The sequence below is a fragment of the Haematobia irritans genome, chromosome 1 (assembly GCF_050003625.1).
Source record: "Haematobia irritans isolate KBUSLIRL chromosome 1, ASM5000362v1, whole genome shotgun sequence".
Classification (NCBI taxonomy): Eukaryota; Metazoa; Arthropoda; class Insecta; order Diptera; family Muscidae; genus Haematobia; species Haematobia irritans.
This window is the reverse complement of record NC_134397.1, coordinates 75,878,262-75,901,769: the sequence shown is the minus strand read 5'-3', so window position 1 is coordinate 75,901,769 and position 23,508 is coordinate 75,878,262. Positions and strand designations below refer to the sequence as shown.

The 23,508-nt window shown below is 36.6% G+C and overlaps 1 protein-coding gene across 4 annotated transcripts in view; it reads left to right on the top strand.

Annotated features, from left to right (window-relative positions):
* The window catches only part of LOC142221201 (putative multidrug resistance-associated protein lethal(2)03659), a 111,587-nt gene that overhangs the window by 73,879 nt on the left and 14,200 nt on the right, over positions 1-23,508 (top strand). For all 4 annotated transcript variants that reach the window (XM_075290815.1, XM_075290814.1, XM_075290813.1 and 1 more), the window contains exons 4-11: positions 7,546-7,705; positions 7,923-8,136; positions 14,258-14,422; positions 14,483-15,258; positions 15,323-16,186; positions 19,065-19,549; positions 19,602-20,380; positions 22,867-23,283. In XM_075290815.1, coding sequence (XP_075146930.1) covers positions 7,546-7,705; positions 7,923-8,136; positions 14,258-14,422; positions 14,483-15,258; positions 15,323-16,186; positions 19,065-19,549; positions 19,602-20,380; positions 22,867-23,283 — 3,860 coding nt within the window. The remainder of the gene's footprint in view (positions 1-7,545; positions 7,706-7,922; positions 8,137-14,257; positions 14,423-14,482; positions 15,259-15,322; positions 16,187-19,064; positions 19,550-19,601; positions 20,381-22,866; positions 23,284-23,508) is intronic.

The following is a 23,508-nucleotide window of genomic DNA, read 5'->3' as shown; positions in this document are numbered from 1 at the left end:
ATCATTTAATTTTTATAAAATTTTTAAAATAAATAAATAAATATTTGTTATTTATGCGACTTAACGGCTGTTTATAAATCATTTCATCTCCCATGGCATATTTGGTTCAAACGAAAACTAATGAATATTATTTTTGGTGTTCAAAAATAATGTTCTCCAAAGAGCTACTAAATCAGTTCAGCTTGGGTTTGGCGATATGATAATAAAAAAATGCTTATTCGATTGCAAGTATTTTGTTAAGTCATCCTAAGAGACGTATCTTTTCGAGTGCTGTTGTCAGTAATCGCATTGGGTTTTTTTTCTCCCACAAATTATTTCTTTTCCTTATCTTTAATGTCAATTCTTGGTAAATTCATAAATTATTTATTTTTTGGGTAAAAAAGTATCGATAAATTCTTATACATATATAAATATTTATTTGGTTATGTATATTGGCATCGATCATTTAAAAATGACATGGTCATCATATTGGCATATTTCATGCCATTCTGTACAAATTATTGTACATTAATTTGTCATAAATCATTTCGATGTCTTCGTAAATGGTTTGATAAATCAAACATAACATAATGAATAAATGACAACTGAAAATATTGTGCATCAAAAATATTGTCATAAATAAAACGATTTATTTTCCAGTTCACAGATGTTCACTGTTAGTTACATACACTCAAAAAAAAAGTTTACTTGGATCCAAAGATGTTGACCTTCCTTTAAGGATTTTGGATTTGATTCCGAGCCAAAGATGCGGGTTCTTTAAAATAAGGAAATTTTTTGTGACCTATCTGGCTTTAAATCTAGGATCTATAAAATTAAAATTAGGATATAGATCTCATTTCTCGAATTTTCATTATTATATTAATAAAGAAATTATATTAATAAAGATATTCACGTACAAACAAATGCCAGTTTAAAAATCCAAATTAGGACGGATATTTCGAAGTAAAAAAATATTTTCTTGATTCCAAAAAAAAACTTTAAACCAAAGATGCTAAATCCTCAAAATAAGTCTTAGCCTATATTTGAAGCGTTTTATCTTAAATCTAAAGATTCAATATTTCACTTAATTTAAGGACGATTTCTTTAGATCAAAAATGTGTTTCTTTACTTTAAGGAAAATTTTGCCTTAGTTTAAAGACATGCAGCTTTAACGAAGGGACGCAAATTTCCAAAATATGTGTCCTAAATTTAATGATTATAAACTTTCTTTTAATTAAAATTTCATTATTTTAAAGAAATGTGTCCTTAATAGTCCTAAAATTGAGTTTACGTAATGTTTAATATCACATAAATATTTTTTTCAGTGTAGATGACACATTTCTCCGAAAAATTGTTGGTCCAAGGAGGTCCGATTACTTTTTATACCGAAACAGAACAATAACTTTAGGAAATTGGAAGTTTTTTTTTTATAGCATTCTCCTTTCATCCCACACATAATGAAAACAACATTTTTCATTGATACAGCGAAACATTTTCACTAAGACAATGTAATTTTTGGTTAATAGTATGAAACATTTCGTTATTTAACAGAAAATTCGTTATAATAGTGAAAAAAATCGTTATATTTACGAATTTGTTTCGTTGGCTCAATTTCGTTGATATAACGAAGTCTTTTGCAATACATAAAAATGATTCTTTCCTTCAAAACGAAATTTTAGACCAATCAAAATATCATTGCAATTTTCTTTTCGCTTTATAAAAGTCTAGAAGAAAAAAACAAAGAAAATATCACCAAAATATTTCCAATTAAAAAGTTAATTGAAGCTCGAAACTTTTTCAATGAAAAAATTCATTGATACAATTAAATTTTGTAATGAAACTTGAAAGACTAACCGCCATTTTCATGTAGCTCCGTTAGGCTTTAACTTCCAGTTAACAGAAAGTAAATTGCAAATATCTTCTCTCCGGTTAACTTTAACTGAAAAATTTTCAGCAGTTAAATTCCTAACTTAACGTTAGCTAACGTAGCACTAATGGAGCTTCATGAAAATGGGGGTAAGTCTGTTAAAAAGATTGATTTTTTAAATTTTTAGTACAAAAATTAATTGATTTTAATAAAAAAGAAAGCGATTGAAAATACTTACGTCTTTAATTAAAAAATTAATTGATTCAATAGTCTTTTTAATTAAACTAAGAACACAAAATTATTTAAGAAAATGAGTGAACATTTGCGCTGTTTTTATTAACCAATTAATTGGCAAATGTAATCGATGTCGATTACAAAACTCAATTAATTGTTTAACTGATTTAATTAAAAAATTAATTGGAATTTAGATTGAAGTTTTATTAAATAATTAATTGAATCAATAACAAGTATATACGGCCGTAAGTTCGGCCAGGCCGAAGCTTATGTACCTTCCACCACGGATTGCGTAGAAACTTCTTCCAAACACTGCCATCCATATGTTAATCGAATTACTTGGGTTGCGGTAACGCTTGCCGATGGCAAGGTATCTTAAAACCTCCTAACACCGTCTTCTAAATTATAAGTAAGTCCATACGTGGTATATATTAAATTAAAAAAGACCGGTTAAATACGTATATAATTCATTTTGACAAAATTTTCTATAGAAATACAATTTTAACAAAATTTTCTATAGAAATAAAATTTTGACAAAATTGTCTAAAGAAATAAAATTTTGACAAAATTTTCTATAGAAATAAAGTTTTCACAAAATTTTGTATAGAAATGAAATTTTAACAAAATTTTCTATAAAAATAAAATTTTAACAAAATTTTCTTTAAAAATAAAATTTTAACAAAATTTTCTATAGAAATAAAATTTAGACAAAATTTTCTATAGAAATAAAATTTTGGTATATTATTTTTGGCTCGAGTGGCAACCATGATTATGAACTGATATGGACCAGTTTTTGTGTGATTGGAGATCGGCTATATATAACAATAGACCGATATGGACCAATTTTGGAATGGTTGTTAGCGGTCATATACTAACACCACGTTCAAAATTTGAACCGGATCGGATGAATTTTGCTCCTCCAAGAGGCTCCGGAGGTCAAATCTGGAGAACGGTTTATATGGAGGCTATATATAATTATGGACCGATATGGACCAATTCTGGCACGGTTGTTAGAGACCATATACTAACACCACGTTCCAAATTTTAACCGGATCGGATGAAATTTGCTTCTCTTAGAGGCTCCGCAAGCCAAATCTGGGGATCGGTTTATATGGGGGCTATATATAATTATGGACCGTTGTGGACCAAGTTTTGCATGGTTGTTAGAGACCATATACCAACACCATGTACCAAATTTCAGCAGGATCGGGTGAAATTTGCTTCTCTTTGAGGCTCCGCAAGCCAAATCTGGGAATCGGTATATATGGGGGCTATATATAATTATGGACCGATGTGGACCAATTTTTACGTGGTTGTTAGAGACCATATACCAACACCATGTATCAAATTTCAGCCGGATCGGATGAAATAGGCTTCTCTTAGAGGCTCCGCAAGCCAAATCTCAGGGTCCGTTTATATGGGGGCTATACGTAAAATTTGACCGATATGGCCCATTTGCAACACCATCCGACCTACATCAATAAGAACTACTTGTGCCAAGTTTCAAGTCGATATCTTGTTTCGTTCGGAAGTTAGCGTGAATTCAACATACGGACGGATATGCTTAGATCGACTCAGAATTTCACCACGACCCAGAATATATGGGGTCTTAGAGCAATATTTCGATGTGTTACAAACGGAATGACAAAGTTAATATACCCCCATCCTATGGTGGAGGGTATAAAAACTGGTTGAATTTCCCAATCGACACAAATTAAATTTTTAATTGAATTAATTAAAAAACAAGTAAGGAAAGTCTAAAGTCGGACGGGGCCGACTATATTATACCCTGCACCACTTTGTAGATCTAAATTTTCGATACCATATCACATCCGTCAAATGTGTTGGGTGCTATATATAAAGGTTTGTCCCAAATACATACATTTAAATATCACTCGATTTGGTCAGAATTTGATAGACTTTTACAAAATCTATAGACTCAAAATTTAAGTTGGCTAATGCACTAGGGTGGAACACAATTTTAGTAAAAAACAAGTAAGTAAAGTCTAAAGTCGGGCGGGGCCGACTATATTATACCCTTCACCACTATGTAGACCAACATTTGTGTTACCATCTCAAGTACTTCAAATCTGCTGGGAGCTATATAAAGGTTTGCATTTCCAGATAAAATACTTATAATGGAGACAATTTTTTGTACTTCTGCAAAATCTCTAGAATTAAAATTGAAATCGGCTAACGTCCTGGAATGAAACACAATGTTAGTAAAAAATATGGGAAATATGAAGCAAGAGAAATTTTAAAGCAATTGTACAAAAGAGCATTTATGATTTAGCACGCGATACTTATGTATTCGAGATATAGGACATTTTGAGTAACATTTACAATTTTTTGCTACTCAACAGTGACGATTTTACAAGGATATTGGTTAGATCTTGCCAAGATATGTGGTCAAGCGTGGATTGTGATATATTATTTGGTCAAGTCGGGCGAATTGGAGCCTTATTTAAAACTCAACCGTTCTGTGGAAAGTCTGGCATTACAGTGTGTAGGATATGACAATGATATGGGGAAATCATCACAGAATTTTGTGTAAAGTGTGGGAATTTGGCTTTATTTGTATAAACCGGAAGAACGAATATATGGAGGTTTTATCTAAATCTGAACCAAATTAGATCAAACTTGACACACTTAAATATCATATTAAATATATTCTCTGTGGAAACTATCCCGTCAATTGGAGGAAAATCCCATTGACAATGGGTCCAAAATATGAAATAGTCTACCATATTTTCCCACCTCTGGTGTACATATATATGGGAGCTATATCTAAATCTGAACCGATTTTAACCAGATTTGGCACACATAACGATATCATTAAACGTACCTCTCGGTCAAAATTTGAAGGAAATCACTGCAAAACTCTGGTTTTTGAGGCCATATAAGTGCAAATTGGACGAACGATGTATATGGGAGCTATATCTAAATCTGAACCGATTTTAACCAAAGTTGGCACACATAACTATACCATTAAACGTACCTCTCGTGCAAAATTGAAACTAAATCACGGCAAAACTCTGGCTTTTGAGGCCATATAAGTTCAAATCGGACGAAAGATATATATGGGAGCTATATCTAAATCTGAACCGATTTCAGCCAAATTTGGTACACTTACCGATACTATTAAACGTACTCGTCGTGCAAAATTTGAACCAAATCACGGCAAAACTCTGGCTTTTGAGGCCATAGAAGTTCAAATCGGACGAAAGATATATATGGGAGCTATATCTAAATCTGAACCGATTTCAGCCAAATTTGGTACACTTACCGATACTATTAAACGTACTCCTTGTGCAAAATTTGAAGCATATCAGGGCAAAACTCTGGCTTTTGAGGCCATATAAATTCAAATCGGACGAAAGATATATATGGGAGCTATATCTAAATCTGAACCGATTTAAATAAAATTTACCAAACATTGGTAGAATACAAATACTGCTCTCTACGCAAAATTTCACGAAAATCGGTAGTAAACTTTTGCCTCTGTGGTCATATGAGTCTAAATCGGACAAAAGATATATATGGGAGCTATATCTAAATCTGAACCGATTTGGCTGATATTTTGCAAGTTTTTCGAGACTCATAAAATATTCGGATGTACGGAATTTGAAGAACATCGGTTGATAAACACGCCAATTATAACCAGATCGGGTATAAATATATATGACAGCTATATCTAAATCTGAACCGATTTTTTCCAAAATCAATAGCGATTGTCCCAATAAACGACCCTATGCCAAATTTGAGGACGATCGGACTTAAACTGCGACCTGTACTTTGCGCACAAAAATACATGAACAGACAGACAGACAGACGGACATCGCTAATTCGACTCAGAATTTAACTCTAAGACGATCGGTATACTAAACGATGGGTCTCAGACTTTTCCTTCTTGGCGTTACATACAAATGCACAAACTTATTATACCCTGTACCACAGTAGTGGTGAAGGGTATAATAATGGTGTTTCGCAACCAACATACATTAAATTTTCAATTGAAACAATTAAAAAATTAATTGAAATTTTCAAAACAAATCAAAAGTTTTTTCATGCCCAATTAAAACTGTGATTGATACTATCATTAACGTGATTGAAGACGTTTGGATCAATTGGATCAATTAATTTCATGATTGAATCATAATTTTTTTTTTTGTGTATGTGGAAATGATTTAAACGTGACTCAAACAAATAATAAAATATATTCAGATTTTAATTTTTGGGCAACCAAAAGAAAGTTTTTAGGTCTGCCGAAAAATTAGACTTTATTATTATTTTAGACTTAGTATAAACTGGCAACAATGGGATATGAGTTTCTATTGTTACCATTTTGTAGAGCCCCCTGATCTCCAGATCTCATTTCTTGATAATCTAGGAGGCGTAATATAGGGTCCATACACTGAAACAAATGTTGATCTAATATGAAAGTTTATACAACCTAATTTTTAGGACACGCTATATATTTACACTATTAAGGACAAATTTTTCAAAGTAAAAAAAAAATTAAATAGAAATAAAAAAATCATTTTTTGTATAAAGAAATAATTTTTAAATTAACTGAGATATTGTTTTAATAATTAATAATCAAAAGCCTTCAATTATATCCTACGACTTATTTTGAGGATTATAATTCTTTTGAAAAAAACGTTTTGTACTTTGAAGTATGTTTTATAAATTGGATTTTTAAACTGACATTTATTTGTACATGAAAAACTTCTTTGTGAAAACTAATAAATTAAAATTTGTTTCTTTGAATCAAGCACGAAAAACTCAAATATAAAAGGGAATTGTGTCTTAAATGAGTCCATACTTGAATTATCCGCTTCTTTGGCTAGGAATCAATACCAAAATCATTATTGTCAGGACAAAATCTTTGGAAACGGGGATATATTCGCTCTAATTTAATAGCTAATTTAATAGACAATTAATTTTGTATAGTTCAAGTATTTAGTTAACAAAATTGGTACGCTTAGGATAGGTTAGGTTAGGTTATGTGGCAGCCCGATGTATCAGGCTCACTTAGACTATTCAGTCCATTGTGATACCACAGTGGTGAACTTCTCTCTTATCACTGAGTGCTGCCCGATTCCATGTTAAGCTCAATGACAAGGGACCTCCTTTTTATAGCCGAGTCCGAACGGCGTTCCACATTCCAGTGAAACCACTTAGAGAAGCTTTGAAACCCTCAGAAATGTCACCAGTATTACTGAGGTGGGATAATCCACCGCTGAAAAACTTTTTGGTGTTCGGTCGTAACAGGAATCGAACCCACGACCTTGTGTATGCAAGGCGGGCATGCTAACCATTGCACCACGGTGGCTCCCTACGCTTAGGATTGCCACTTTATTTCTAAGCTTATTTACATATATAGTCACATTTTTGGTGTAGCTGATTTTTTCTCTTTATTTCATTATTATTCCGAATTAATTGTTTTTTTTTTTTTCTTTCAGATATCCTGGGTCACAAGCTCTCCGAAGCATGGGAAGAAGAATGCATCAAAAAGCAAATGAAACACAAAGAACCGAGTCTTTTAAGAGCGGTCATGAGAGTTTTCGGTTTACGATTCGCCACCTTAGGTTTAATTTTATTTATTCTAGAGATAGGTTTACGGTAAATATCAAAATTCCCAACTACCATCCTATATTTTTCCTATCCTACATCGGGAAACAAGCCATTCGAAGTGAAATCAGAATAGCAAATTCAGTACTTTTCGTTAGCATTTCTGACATTATTTCCAATGGCTAATACGATTTTCCACATTTCCATATCAAAGAAATTTCCTAAGTTTTGTTTTGTTTTATTTTATTTTTATTTTAATTATTTCCAGTGTCACACAGCCATTATTTTTAGGTGGCCTAGTTTCGTACTATGCCAAACCTCAAAATAATAACAGCAATGATCTATCTACAGCGTATTTATACGCTTTGGGTGTGATCCTATGCAGTGCAGTTAATGTCCTGCTTATGCATCCTTACATGTTAGGCATACTTCACGTGGGCATGAAAATACGCGTGGCCATGTGTAGCATGATATATCGTAAGGTAAAAATAATATAAATATATAATAAATTTTTGCTTCCATAAGTATACGAAGGCGATTCCAAAATTACACGACCTGACAAAGACAAGAAAATTTGGATTTGTTTTGTCTTTATTTCTCGACACATTTCCTTGTAATATAATACACATTATTCCATGATTCTGTTAACAGAGGTCAAAATCTGCAGTTAAATTAGGATCGATTTCTTGTAATAGGTCTGTTCACGTAATTTTCCACACTGAAAAAAATATTGTCGTGAGGTCAAAGATTTCATGTCTTTCAAATACGAATACAAATTTTGCTTAGCATAGAAGACGCATTTCTCTAAAATAAAGTTATTTTCCTTGTCCAAAAGTCGATAAACCTTTCAATGAAGTCGTATTGTCCTTATAATTAAGTGATTTGACTTAAAAATGGGTATCTTAACATGAAAGAAAAAAGGTCAACTTGACTTTAATAATTCAGAAAAATTCTTTAAATTTAATGAAATTGTCTTTAAATTTGTTGCCTTTTTGCATCTTGACTACAAAGCAAAAAATCGTTCACATATAGGACATGTTTTTCAAAACTTTATTTTAAAGAAGTTTTTTACTTCAAACATAGCATAATTTCTACTGGAAGTCGAGTCCTAATTTGGAAAATAAAGTTGCCGTTAACTCGTTTTTAAAGGACTTTGATAGCATATGAAGAAAAAAAGCTGAGAAAGCGAAAAATTAAAATTTGCTTCCTAGAAGCAAGTACACAAAACCTAAATTTAAAAGAAAATTGTGTCTTAAAAGTATCCTTACTTGTATTCTCCGCTTCTTTGGCTCGGAATCAATACCAAATTTTTTAAAGTAAAGACAAAATCTTTGGAACCGAGTATACTTTTTTTTTTCAGTGCAGTAGGTTTAGGTTAGGTGGCAGTCCGATGTATCAGGCTCACTTAGACTATTCAGTCCACTGTGATACCACATTGGTGAACTTCTCTCTTATCACAGAGTGCTGCCCGATTCTATGTTAAGCTCAATGACAAGGGACCTCCTTTTTATAGCCGAGTCCGAACGGCGTTCCAAATAGCAGTGAAACCACTTGTAACCCTCAGAAATGTCACCAGCATTACTGAGGTAGGATAATCCACCGCTGAAAAACTTTTGGTGTTCGGTCGAAGCAGGAATCGAACCCACGACCTTGTGTATGCAAAGCGGGCATGCTAACGATTGCACCACGGTGGCTCCCTTTTCCAGTAGAAAATATTCAGTGCTCCGATAGAAAAAATCATGAACGGCGTGGTCATTTCAAAAGAAAGTGAATCAACACACATGTGTTGTCAAACTGAGAACAGACGGGGATCAATTTGACAACGTTAAAATGACACCATGCGTTGTCAAAACTACAATCAGCGTTCATGATCTCGTACCGTAATGGTTACGAATTTATAAACAAAATTAAAACAAACAAGTATATACAGCAGTAAGTTTGACCGGGCCGAATCTTAAATACCCACCACCATGAATCAAATATAATAGTTTACTTTGAAAACTCTTCGTCGTAGCGGATAATATATAGAATTTCAGGGGAGTTTGATGACAAATATTCTCCCAAGCACATTAGTTCAACCAGTACACTTCCCGAAGATAAACTTAAAGATTCTATCTATGAAGACTAGATCAGATTCTGGATTTATAAGAACCAGTTTTTTTGAGTTTTAGAGAAATCATAAACATATCGTGTAAATGATGAAATAACGCCTTGATTTGAAATCTTAAATCTGTAGATTTTCCGCCATTTTTTAAATGATTACGAATAATAAAATCTTTACCTTCAGTTTAAAGCAATTTTTATGTTCAATGCTCCTGCTATACATTGAAAGAAGAGTTTTCTTTTCTGAGGAACGAAATTTTAGACAAGCAAAGTTTTTTTGACACAAATTTTAGAGACAATCGTTGAATCGTTTAAAAAAAATTCGCTTTAATTTCCTCTAAACGATATACTTTATACGAAAGGGATATTTCGTTTATCTAAAATTTCATTCCGGAGGAAAATATTTTTGGAATGAACCGGTAGGATAGGTTAGGTTAGGTGGCAGCCCGATGTATCAGGCTCACTTAGACTATTCAGTCCATTGTGATACGACATTGGTGAACTTCTCTGAACCGGTAAAAATAAATGCGATATAGATTTTCGAGGGTCTAAAATACCAGTATATTTATATTTTCGAGTAAATCGGAAAAAATACGATTCCTAAAAGCTCAAGGAATTAAATCTGGATTCGGCTGACCTATTTGTGGTCAGCCGGATTCTAGAAGTCCTAGAAATAAATTCGGGAGGTAGTTCTATATGGCGGCTATACCAAAACATAGACCAATACTCACCGTTTTCGACACACCTCTTAATGGTCCTCAAATGCCTCTAGAATTCCAATTTCAGACAAGATGGGTAAAAACTACGAATTCCAGAAGCCCAAGAAGTAAAATCGAGAGATCAGTCTATATGGGGGCTATACCAAAACATGGACCGATACGAACCATTTTCGACACACATCTTTATGGTACTAACATACCTCTAGATTTCCAATTTCAGGCAAATTGTATAAAAACTACGGATTCTAGAAGCCCAAGAATTACAGTCGGGAGATCGGTCCATATGGGGGCTATATCAAAACATGGGCCGATTGGCACCATTTTCGGCACACCTTTTGATGGTCTCAAAATACCTCTAGATTTTCAATTTCAAGCAAATCGGATAGAAAATATAGTTTCTAGACACCCAAGAAGTAAAATCGAGAGATCAGTCTATATGGGGGCTATACCAAAACATGGACCGATACGAACCATTTTCGACACACATCTTTATGGTACTAACATACCTCTAGATTTCCAATTTCAAGAAAATTGGATAAAAACTACGGATTCTAGAAGCCCAAGAATTAAAGTCGGGAGATCGGTCCATATGGGGGCTATATCAAAACATGGGCCGATTGGCACCATTTTCGGCACACCTTTTGATGGTCTCAAAATACCTCTAGATTTTCAATTTCAAGCAAATCCGATAGAAAATATAGTTTCTAGACGCCCAAGAAGTAAAATCGTGAGAGCGGTCTATATGTGGGCTGTACCCAAACATGGACCGATACACCCCAATTTTGGCACATCAATTTGTGGTCATAAAATACTTTCAGATTTCAAATTTCAAATCGAATAGTAAATACAGTTTCTAGAAGCCTAAGAAATAAAATCGGGAGATCGGTCTATATGGGGGCAATACCAAAACATGGACCGATACGAACTATTTTCGACACACCTCTTTATGGTCCCAAAATACCTCTAGATTTCCATTTTCAGCCAAATCGGATAGTAAATACAGCTTCTAGAAGCCCAAGAAATAAAATCGGGAGATCGGTCTATATGGGGGCTATACCAAAACATGGATCGATACGGACCATTTTCGACACACCTCTTTATGGTCCCAAAATACCCCCAGATTTCCAATTTCAAGCAAATCCGATTGAAATCCGATTTACGTGCAAAAGACGCTACGGAATGGCCTCGTGAAGATCTTGTTTCTTGAAATAACTCAACTACACAGAAAAAAGTAAACTATTTTATAACAAGAATGAACTATGTTGTGCGAAAAATGAACTATTTTTATGCGGCACATTTTGAGGTTTCCACAAAGCGTTGATAAAACCAGGAAAATTTAATGCCCTGATGTTCTTTTTAACTGCAATTCATGAAATTACACCCTATCATAGAAGAAAAAATTAATTAAAAGTAAAGAAGAAAATCATTGGCTCCAAATCATTACCATTTTAACCATACAGAAGTTCAATCTTACTTTTTTTTGAGAATTGTACGAACATTTTCTTTTGCTTTAGTTCATATTGAACTTATGTGCACGCACACAAAAAAAATTTTTCTGATTCAATCACGAAATTAATTGATCCAATTAATTTTTAATTGAAATGTCTTCAATCACAGAAATGATAGTATCAATTAAAAAATTAATTGATACTATTCTTTTTGTGATTGATTTTTGTTTCAATTAAAAAATTTGTTGAATCAATAAAATTTTTAATTGAATATTTTTTAAACTCAATTAAAATTTTAATTGGAAAAATTTTCGTGAATTTTTTTTGTGTGCGGCCATTGAACTTTATACACACGTCTAGTTCATAAAATTTTTAATACATACTATGTTCGATTTCCGCTGCGAAATCCCATACAAAACCAAAAAATTCGAAAACTAACGAAATTTTTTCCATTTGTGGTACTTTGTTTTTTTTTTTCGAGTTGAAAAACTGACGGCTATAGATGGCGCCATTTTCAATGTGAATTAAGAAATTATTTATTTATTAAAACTATTTGTGTGGATTTATAACACAAACACGGATCATATTTTTGTTCTGAAAAATTTTCTAAAATAAATAAATGCACATTATTCTTCTTTTTTCAAATAAAGGGCTAGGAGTAGTAGGAGTGTGTGTTTGGGTGTAATAACCCTACCGGAGATTGGTGCAAATTGCCATTGACGGACCTATCACAGAACTGGTACCTGTGCTCCAGTTAGCTGTAATTTTTAAATAGTGGTAATTTATTTATTTCCGTACTCGCTTGATATTAAAATCTTAGATCCATTAAGATTTTAATATAAAGCACTTTCGCATTTACGGCCATTTTCATATAGCTCCGCTAGGCTTTAACTCCCAGTTAACAGAAGTAAATTGCAAATATCTTCTTTCCGATTAACTTTAACTGAAAAATTTTCGACAGTTAAGTTCCTAACTGGCATATGGAATATATAGGCAAGATGGCAGCTATGACCATAAAACGGTTTAAAAGTTCGTTATTTAACGGAGCACTAACGGAGCTTCATGAAAATGGGGGTTAGTGAAATAAAATTATCAGAATAACCTATTGTTCGACATATTTCAAAAGTTTTTTTTTTTCATTTCGGGTTCGATTGGGATGCCTAAATTGAGACGGATTTCTAAGAGTTTGTCCGAGACTTGTTCCTGAGGACCTGTCTATGGGGTGCTCCTGCTAAATTGTCCCCGGACGTGTCCTTTGAGATGAGTACAAGACTCGTCCAAAAATGTAAATTTACCCCGTCAAAGACAAACCCGTGTTAAAGTGACCGGTCCCTTCCATACGATTTGACCAGAACTGGGACTGGTCCATACACACCAGGGACTAGTCCTATACCGATTCTGTGGTTAGGTTAGGTTAGGTTATGTGGCAGCCCGATGTATCAGGCTCACTTAGACTATTCAGTCCATTGTGATACCACAGTGGTGAACTTCTCTCTTATCACTGAGTGCTGCCCGATTCCATGTTAAGCTCAATGACAAGGGATCTCCTTTTTATAGCCGAGTCCGAACGGCGTTCCACATTGCAGTGAAACCATTTAGAGAAGCTTCGAAACCCTCAGAAATGTCACCAGCATTACTGAGGTGGGATAATCCACCGCTGAAAAACTTTTTGGTGTTCGGTCGTAGCAGGAATCGAACCCACGACCTTGTGTATGCAAGGCGGGCATGCTAACCATTGCACCACGGTGGCTCCTGTGGTTGATCCATTTCCCGTAGGGAACTTAATACAATATCGCTCCCTGTTAAATAGCGCTCCCTGCTACCTAAATAAACACCGCTTTCTTTGTGCGAAATAATGATTTCTATAAACATTTTTTCGCAAGAATGAACATAGTACCGGCCTTAAAAAAGGATATTTTCATTGGGCTGTGGAAAATTTCGAAAATGTTTAACTACAAACATTCGTGGCCGATGCGAAAGCCGATTCTTCGATCGAGATCTGTTTAATTCTCCCGGCCCAGAATTAAGTTCATTGGGACATGGTAACATATCTTGCCATGGTGTTTTTTTATTAGGGATTTTGTGATATAATATTGCGAAATAGGGATGTCGTGTTAAGTATTAGTGATAAGAATATCCCGTTACTTGACTAAAAAGTTGATTACTCTAATGAATAAAAGCTAAACAATATGAGTCCTTCAAATTGATAAGCTTTTTAAAAGCCTTTCAACTAAGTTATTTATAACAAAATACTAGTCAGACCGACTAGTTTTGGAACCGCCCTCGTATATTATTATCTCAGTGATATATTGATAATTTAATTCTATAAAAAGGCATTACGTTTGAGTAAAACCGCGCTGGGTGATACAACATCGGGTCAGGTGGTGAATCTAATATCGAACGATGTGGGCCGTCTGGATACATCGGTCATACACATGCACTACCTGTGGTTGGGACCACTGGAGATAATCATCATAACATATCTTATGTATAGAGAGGTAATTTAATCAATTTACTCGGTTCATATAATCCCTGATTTACTCTTTTTTCAAAATTAGATTGGAGTCTCATCTTTGTTTGGAGTTGCCTTTATGATTCTATTCCTGCCATTACAAGCCTATTTGGGCAAAAAGACTTCGGTTCTACGTTTGCGTACTGCCTTGCGTACCGATGAGCGTGTACGTATGATGAATGAAATCATTTCCGGTATTCAAGTAATCAAAATGTATGCCTGGGAGAAGCCCTTCGGAAAAATGATCGAATATGCCCGGCGGAAAGAGATGAATGCGATACGCTTGGTCAACTACATTCGTGGTATTCTTCAATCGTTCATAATGTTCTTAACACGCATTTCAGTATTCGCCAGTCTGGTCGCTTTTGTCCTGCTGGGAAGGCTACTCACTGCCGAAAAGGCCTTTGTCATAACGGCCTATTATAACATTCTACGCACAACCATGACCATCTATTTCCCCATGGGCATTTCGCAATTTGCCGAGACCATGGTATCGTTTAAACGTATCCAGAAATATATGATGCATGAGGAGACCAAAGTCAAGGATAAATCCCAGGATGTTGACTGTGAGAATAATAAGTTACAGCCTCCGGCCATAATAGAAGAGAATGGCAAGGCTATGGGTATGAATGGTATAATCAAGCCATTGACCATGATTGCGAATCATCACCCACACCACATGGATTATTCTATAGCAATTAATAAGCTTAAATCCAAATGGGATCATCAGTCAGGTGAATACACTTTGGATAGCATTGATTTGAAAATAAAACCCCGGACTCTAGTTGCCGTCATAGGACCAGTGGGATCAGGAAAATCAAGGTAATCAAGGTGATTGTTTCCCTCTGCAATTTCGATTCTCTCATATTACGCTTCTCTCTCTTAGCCTAATACAAGCCATACTTGGCGAACTCCCTGCGGAATCGGGATCGGTAAATGTTAACGGTACTCTCTCCTATGCCTCACAAGAGCCCTGGCTATTTACTGGTACGGTGCGACAAAATATTCTATTTGGCATGCCAATGGATAGGCAGCGCTATCGCACAGTTGTCAAGAAATGTGCCCTCGAAAGAGATTTTGAGCTATTGCCCTATGGCGACAAGACAATTGTTGGCGAACGCGGCGCTTCTCTTTCTGGTGGCCAAAAGGCCCGTATCAATCTAGCCAGGGCCGTATATCGCAAGGCCGATGTCTATTTGCTTGATGATCCGCTAAGTGCTGTGGACACCCATGTGGGCCGTCATCTCTTCGATCAATGCATGCGAGGTTATTTACGCGATGATACTGTCCTCTTGGTAACGCATCAATTACAATTCATGGAACAGGCCGATCTCATTGTCATTATGGATAAGGGTCGTATCAGTGCCACTGGAACTTTTGAATCGATGCGCAAGAGTGGTTTAGATTTTGCCAAACTACTAATGAAGGCCGATAGTCAAGAAGATGCGGCCAGTGTGAGAGGTCTCAATGGTGATACAGGCGAGAAACAGGCTTTGTCCAGACAGAACAGCAAGATGCGCTCACGTCAGGATAGTGTTTCCTCCATGGGTTCAGTTGCAGAATCTGCTCCGGGTGATGCTCCAGAGCAAGTCCAAGTGCAAGAAACCCGAGAACAGGGAAAAATCGGATTGAGGCTGTATAAAAAGTATTTTGGTGCTAGTGGAGGTTACTTCCAATTTTCTATTATGGCTTTCTTTTGTATTGGTGCTCAAGTGTTGGCATCCGGTGGAGATTACTTCTTGTCATATTGGTAAGTATATTGTTTGTGGAAATGGAATATTAATCCGAGGCACTGCAGGCCAGTTTTAGAGGAAAGTTGTGTAATAGGGAGACAGAGTGGAGCATGAGTTCAAGCCCAATTTCAACCGAACATACATATTTTTCAGCGGCTTAACGGTAATTAGAGTCGAGATGGGCTGGCGTAATCGGCGGCGCATCGATCGCTAAAACCAAGTCGGCCGATTTACTCAGTAGCTTTATTCTCTGCTCCAAAACTTACCAAACACCACTTGAGTTTATAAAGCAAGATGAATGCCACAGAGGCCCAGCGGTCATTTCATATCAAGGAAATCAAGCGATCATTTCATATCAAGGAATCTAGAATAAAATGGGCTTTAAAGAGTTTTGGACATTCGAAATCCCCCGGACCTGATGGAATTACTCTGGCGGAGTTACAAGCAGGGACTGACAGAATTATTCCGTGGTTTTTAGCATATATTCCAGGAAAGTGGTGGGAAACAAAAGTCGTTTTCATACCTAAAGCGAGAAAAGCCTCTCACTCGCGTGCGAAGGATTTCCGACCAACCAGCTTATCCTCATTCCTTCTTAAGACTCTGGAGCGGCAGATAGATATTTATCTTAGAACTAGCTTCACTCTCGAAACGACAATATGCTTACTCGAAGGGCAGGTCTAGAGCGTATCGCATGAACTAGTCAGCTTTATTGAAAGTTCAATATCTGTCAATGAATACACAATTGTGGCATTTCTAGACATCGAAGGGGCATTCAATAACGTCCATCCGAGTTCGATATTAAATGGATTGACAACTCTGAATGTTGATCAAGGGATACTTAGGCTGTTAGACGAACTTCTAATGATGAGACGTATTTTAGCCACACTAGGACAAGCAAACATACAAAGGTATGTGAACAGAGACACACCCAAGGAGGAGTTCTATCGTCTCTTCTTTGGAATGTTGCTATAAACAACCTTCTGGTTTCCCAAGAAAAAGAAAGCATAAAAGTGGTGGCGTACACAGATGATATGGCTCTAGCAGTCTGTGGAAAATTCCCATCCACAATCAGAGATATTATACAGAGAGGCCTCCGGATGACTGAGAAATGGGAGAAAGAGGATGATCTTGGGGTAAATCCTGCAAAGACAGAACTAGTCATGGACTGCAAAGAACTCAAAATTCCCACGGTTAAACCCATCTCCGTAGGTGGTATTGAAATTCCCTTTAGTGAGTGTGCAAAATACCTTGGAGTTATATTGGACAGGAAGCTGAACTTTAAGCTGAAGAAGAAAGGGCGAGAAAAGTTACGGTAGCCTTGTACTCATTCAAAAAGACAATAGGGAAACAGTGAGGACTTAAACCGAAAATTTTACATTGGTGTGCACGGCAGTGGTTAGACCTATAATGCTATATAGCAGCAGTCGACAAGTTTATAGAAAGTTCGGCGTTTGGCGTGCTTGTGTATCTCAGGCGAATTCAGTAAGACAGAAACAGATTCCCTTAATGTCATACTCTATTGCATTTAGACATTTTGGCCAAACAGTCAGCTGCAACAACGGCTGTGCGGTTGCACGAGCTATCGCTGTGGTTGGAAAAATGGTACAGTCCTCAAGATGTGCCAAACGTAGTGGATTACAGTCTGGCCAAACCACATTTCGACAAAAAGTTTGAAACTTTAATTCCCAACAGTGAGGCGTGGTGTACACAGACCCCAGGGAATAAACGCTATATAGATTTCTACACTGATGGATCCAAATTAGATGGACAAGTGAGTTTCGGAGTATATTCTAAAGGCCTGGAACTTCGAATAGCGAAAAGATTACGTAATCACTGTAGTGTTTTTCATTCGGAAATATTAGCAATAAGAGAGGTGGCGAATTGGCTGAGAAGTAATGTTCCAACAAATGTTGGCATTAATATATACTCAGACAGTCAACCTGTCTGACAGAGACAGAGTCCTTGGACTCTGCGTTCCTTAACTCGAAAACGGCAATCGACTGCCGCAATTCTCTCAACGAGATGGCTGAGCACTACAATATTCACCTAATATTGGTACCTGGCCATAGGAACATACCGGGGAACTGCGAAGCGGATGATTGAACAAGGCTATGAACTACCTTACATATTTCAGAAGAACTAGAGTCTTTTGGTATGTCTCTGGCTACCTTTAAGCTCTTACAGCGCGAGAAGGCACTTACGATGGGAAAATTGAAAGGGATGTAACGGCACTAAGCAAATATGGACCCATTTAAACTTAAACCGCACACCAAATATGCTAGTGTTCTCGAGATGTCAGATATCACTCCTGAGTTTGGAAAAACTATTGGTGTGAAGTATAATGACTACTGATGTCATGATGTGGAGGAAAAGGAATCAATTAAACACGTAAGTGAATTTTGGGGTCATATAGCTTTAGATTACTGACGGACCTGGAAAACGTTAACTTAAGCAGTCGGCTAATGTTTTTGGAATCATCAGGTTGGTTCAAGAGATGAAAGTAATCGGGTGGGTTCAACGGTAAAAACTACAAGTGCCTATATGGAATAGATACTTTTAGTTAATGTGGTATCACAATGGACTGAATAGTCTAAGTGAGCCTGAATCAAATCGGGCAGCCACTTTAACCTAACATAACCTAAGATAAATGGGCCGGTTTAGAAAAAAAAATTAAACCAATAGTGTTGGTATGGGGCTTCATATCAAACGTTCAAATCAAGTATTTCTTTGTTTCCTTTGAAATTTATGACTCTCGCGAGCAGATGGCCCATATTCGACCTATCAACTAATTGTGTAATAATATTAACCTGTACTAAAATTGATGGGTTGATACTTAATTATAGTGATTATTATTTTTCATTCCAAGTAATTATGAAAATCTGCTTCTCATTTCAGGGTTAATAAAAATGGTCAAGCTCAAAGCAGGGTCACCGATCCTTATCGACGACCTGAAAGACGTATGGATAGCAATTCAGATCCAGTTGATCTCTACATATTTACCGCCATCAATGTATCCGTTATAGTGTTTGCTCTAACACGTTCACTGCTCTTCTTCAGTATGGCCAAGAGATCATCTACGAATCTCCATAACACTATGTTCCAGGGAGTTACAAGAGCTTCGATGTACTTTTTCAATACAAATACTGCTGGTCGGATACTCAATAGATTTGCCAAGGATTTGGGTCAAGTTGATGAGATATTGCCGGGCGTAATGATGGATGTTATACAGATCTTTTTGGCATTGTTTGGTATAGTCGTGGTATTGTGTTTGGTTAATCCATGGTATTTGGTGGCGACAGCATTGCTAAGTATTCTCTTTTATTTTATGCGATCATTTTATTTGAACACGTCGAGAGATATCAAACGATTGGAAGCCATAAGTAAGTGAAAGATTATGGCAAGAAAATCTAATTTTCCAATTTCTAATTACAGCTCGTTCACCGATTTATTCACATTTGGGTGCTTCCTTGAATGGCCTTTCGACAATAAGAGCCTTTGGGGCTCAACAAATTTTAATAACGGAATTCGATAACTACCAAGACTTGCATAGTTCTGGCTATTTTATGTTCTTATCTACCAGTCGAGCTTTTGGCTATTGGCTCGATTGTTGTTGTGTTTTGTATATAGCCGTAATCACGTTAAGCTTTTTCCTTTTCTCTCCCAAAAATGGTGGTGATGTTGGACTTGCCATTACCCAGGCCATGGGTATGACCGGCATGGTCCAATGGGGTATGAGACAATCGGCCGAATTGGAGAATACCATGACAGCCGTTGAACGTGTCGTCGAGTATGAAAGCTTGGAGCCAGAAGGTGAAATTGAATCGCCTCCCAATGCGAAGCCGCCAAAGTCTTGGCCCGAAGAAGGTCAAATAGTTTTTGAAAATCTAAGTCTGCGTTATTTCCCCGATCCTAAAGCCGAACTGGTATTGAAAAATTTAAACATATCCATAAGAGCTCGTGAAAAAATTGGTATAGTTGGACGAACCGGAGCTGGCAAATCATCCCTTATAAATGCTTTGTTCCGTTTGTCTTACAATGATGGTTCAGTTATAATAGACAAGCGCGACACTAAAGAAATGGGACTCTATGATCTTCGTAGCAGAATTTCAATTATACCCCAGGAGCCTGTACTCTTCTCTGGAACAATGCGTTATAATTTGGATCCGTTCGATGAATACTCAGATGCTAAATTGTGGAAATCTTTAGAAGAGGTAAGAGGCACAATGGGTTATGTTATACACTTTTGCATGCGATGTTATCCCAGGAACTGGATTTTAGACAGACGTTCTACATTAAGGCCGGTATGCACCTCTAGCGAAATTTTCGGTAGCAAAAATTTATTTAAGTCTACAACAAAAAATCAGGGCTGTGTACACAAGTTTTAAACCAGCTAATCGCTTTTAAAAATTGTTAATATATGTTCCAAATATTCCTCAAACAAATTGTTTATTATTTACAGACCTTTTAAAACTTTTACGCACACAATGATTGCAATAAATTAAATGTTTGCTGCCAAAATATGCTTTTGACAACCCTGTTATTTTCATTAGAGGTGCGTACCAGCTTACGAAATTGAACGCTACCGAAAATTTCGTTAGCATAAATAGCAATGCATTTCTTATGGGAATGAAATTTTTCGCTAGAGGTGCATACCGGCCTTTAGCAGTAAAATATATATGTATTTGTTTGTCCACAATTTTGTTTTTTTTTTTTTTCGAAAAAAAAAAAACATATTAATGTAGAAACGGGGTTATATACATAAGAGTACCTGAGGAAACAATTTTTTCATGATAGTGGTAAACTCTTTTCCCGAATATGTGGAATATTAAAAACTAAAACACCCGAAAGAAGAAAAGAGGAGTTGTGATTTGCCACCCTGGTTGCTTTATTCTTTCGTGACCGCGAAATGTTCCGCTTATCGTGGGCCGACAGGGTTGTGTTTACACGCATGAATGATCAGTACCGGATCAACCCGATGGGTCCGACTAGCGGCTGCCACATCAATATACGTGTTGTCTCGTCCATCTTTTTGTGTTGGAGGAGGTTTGCTTCTGATCCGAGCTGAAATATGGTACCATTCAGTCTACCGAAACCAGATTCACCACCGTTCGATTTCAATGTAACCGGCGCCTTGAGTGGGTCCACTTCCGGTTCAGCTCCGGCCTAACATCGTTGGGTTTTTTGCAATTGTAATATAATTCGGAAGAAAATAAGGGTCGCGGCTATGAAAGAGACGAAGCTAGATGTCACCTGTAGCTTTCCCCTTTTGACGGATACAATGTACTGCGTAAGGATCGCACAAGGAATGAATATAGAGTTCTGGCTTTCATATTGACCCGTTCCGTGTAGTATAGACTTATCTCGCTTGTACCAGGCACTAGTGACCCCTAAATGGAATGTATGGGGGCATAAATGATTGACGCTAGGAGACTCCAATACCCACCATGAACTTTCGCATTCTCTCCTAGGTAATAACCAGAGAGGCATAGCTTTGCAAGAGAAGATCGACGACTCCATATTTTGCACTGTGAACGAGGTGGCCCCTGTGACAGTTATGGGTAATTGCAGCAGTTCGCCAGAATTTGTCTTAGCGTGGACTAGTTTCATAAATGACGTAATTTCACTGTTATCAGATCACCTCCCCATAATTCTCACAATTGACCGACCCTCCGGTTTAGAAAACTCTGGACACCGGGCATTTATCAACCAAAAAAGCCAACTGTGACAGATTCAGAGAATTCACCGATCTTGACCTCCCGTACCCCTCCCATGAATTGCCCAGAATATATTCAGGAACATTATCAACGCAGCAGCCGCTCGCTTCATACCGGCTTATCGAACCGCGCTACAAGGGATGATGGGATCTCAGTCACCTTTGGCGATTTGAAGGAAGCTTATCCGAAGAAAGCTATGGCCCTAACAGAATTTCTATTTCTGCTCATGCTGAAGCATCTGGGAGTGGAATACTTGACCAGACTCTTTGACCTTGGAATCCGATGTCTGGCGAATGGGAAGCGTATGTAAAAACTCGAGCAAGGGTGAATCGGGCAGACAGATCTGCCTTCTCTCGCCAGTAGCCGAGACACTTGAGACAATACTCCTCCATAGCTTTATGTACAATTTCCAGCTGCCAAGCGTTGGGTTCTTAATTATCTGTGCGGCGCCGGTCGTACGTGGAATTTAGGGCCAGGAAATCAAGACCTTGTAGAGTGAAACATGGAGTTAATCTATCCCACTCACTCCTGACGGCGTTGAGATTATACGATATGCGGACGACTGCACATACTTGGCATCCGGTCCCTTGTGTATAACATCTGCGATCGGTTGAACATCCACCATTCAAATCTTACCAGTTATTTCATTGCTAGAAATTAGAGGATCTTCAGCCACACTGTTCACAACATAGACTGCAAAAGTACGAAAATCAGATAAAAGCATTTGCAGTCAAATCGAGGTATTAGTTTATATGGGGACTTTATCGAAAAGTGGACCGGCAGATAGAAAACGAGTTTGTACTAGATCATCATAGAATTCCACCCCGATCGAGGATTTGTACTTTATATTGTAGGAAATCGATATGATCATGAACATCGCCATCTCAAAATCACTAATTTAAATAATAGAAATTTTTTGTCCCACTACTCGCATTTTCACAAAATTCAAACATGTTTATGAATTATATTTTTCTGTGTTTTAGGTCAAATTAAAAGATGTTGTAAGCGAATTACCTAGAGGATTACAAAGTAAAATATCTGAAGGAGGAACTAATTTCTCTGTGGGCCAACGACAGCTGGTATGTCTGGCCCGTGCTATATTAAGAGAAAATCGTATATTGGTAATGGACGAGGCCACCGCTAATGTGGATCCACAAACTGATGCCTTAATACAAACCACCATACGTAATAAATTTAGACACTGTACTGTCCTAACAATAGCTCACCGTCTACACACTGTCATGGATTCCGATAAAGTTCTTGTAATGGATGCTGGAAGAGCTGTCGAATTTGGCTCACCATTTGAATTGCTAACACAAAGTAAAACGAATATATTTTGTGGCATGGTTAAACAAACTGGCAATGCAACATTTGAGAGTCTACTGAAAGTAGCACAAAAGGTAAGATCATAAACTTCTCACTAGAGTCTTTTCGAATGGCAAATGCTTGATCTAAGGTGAATTAATGTATCTTCGGGGAAACGAAATTTTAAACCAACGAAGTTTTCTTTTATTATTTCCTTTAGGCTAAACAAAGTTCGTTGGGAACAAACGTGGGCAACTGATACCATACACAGGGATTTATTTACCTTTAAAGAGACAGCTTCACCAATAAAAAAATATCGT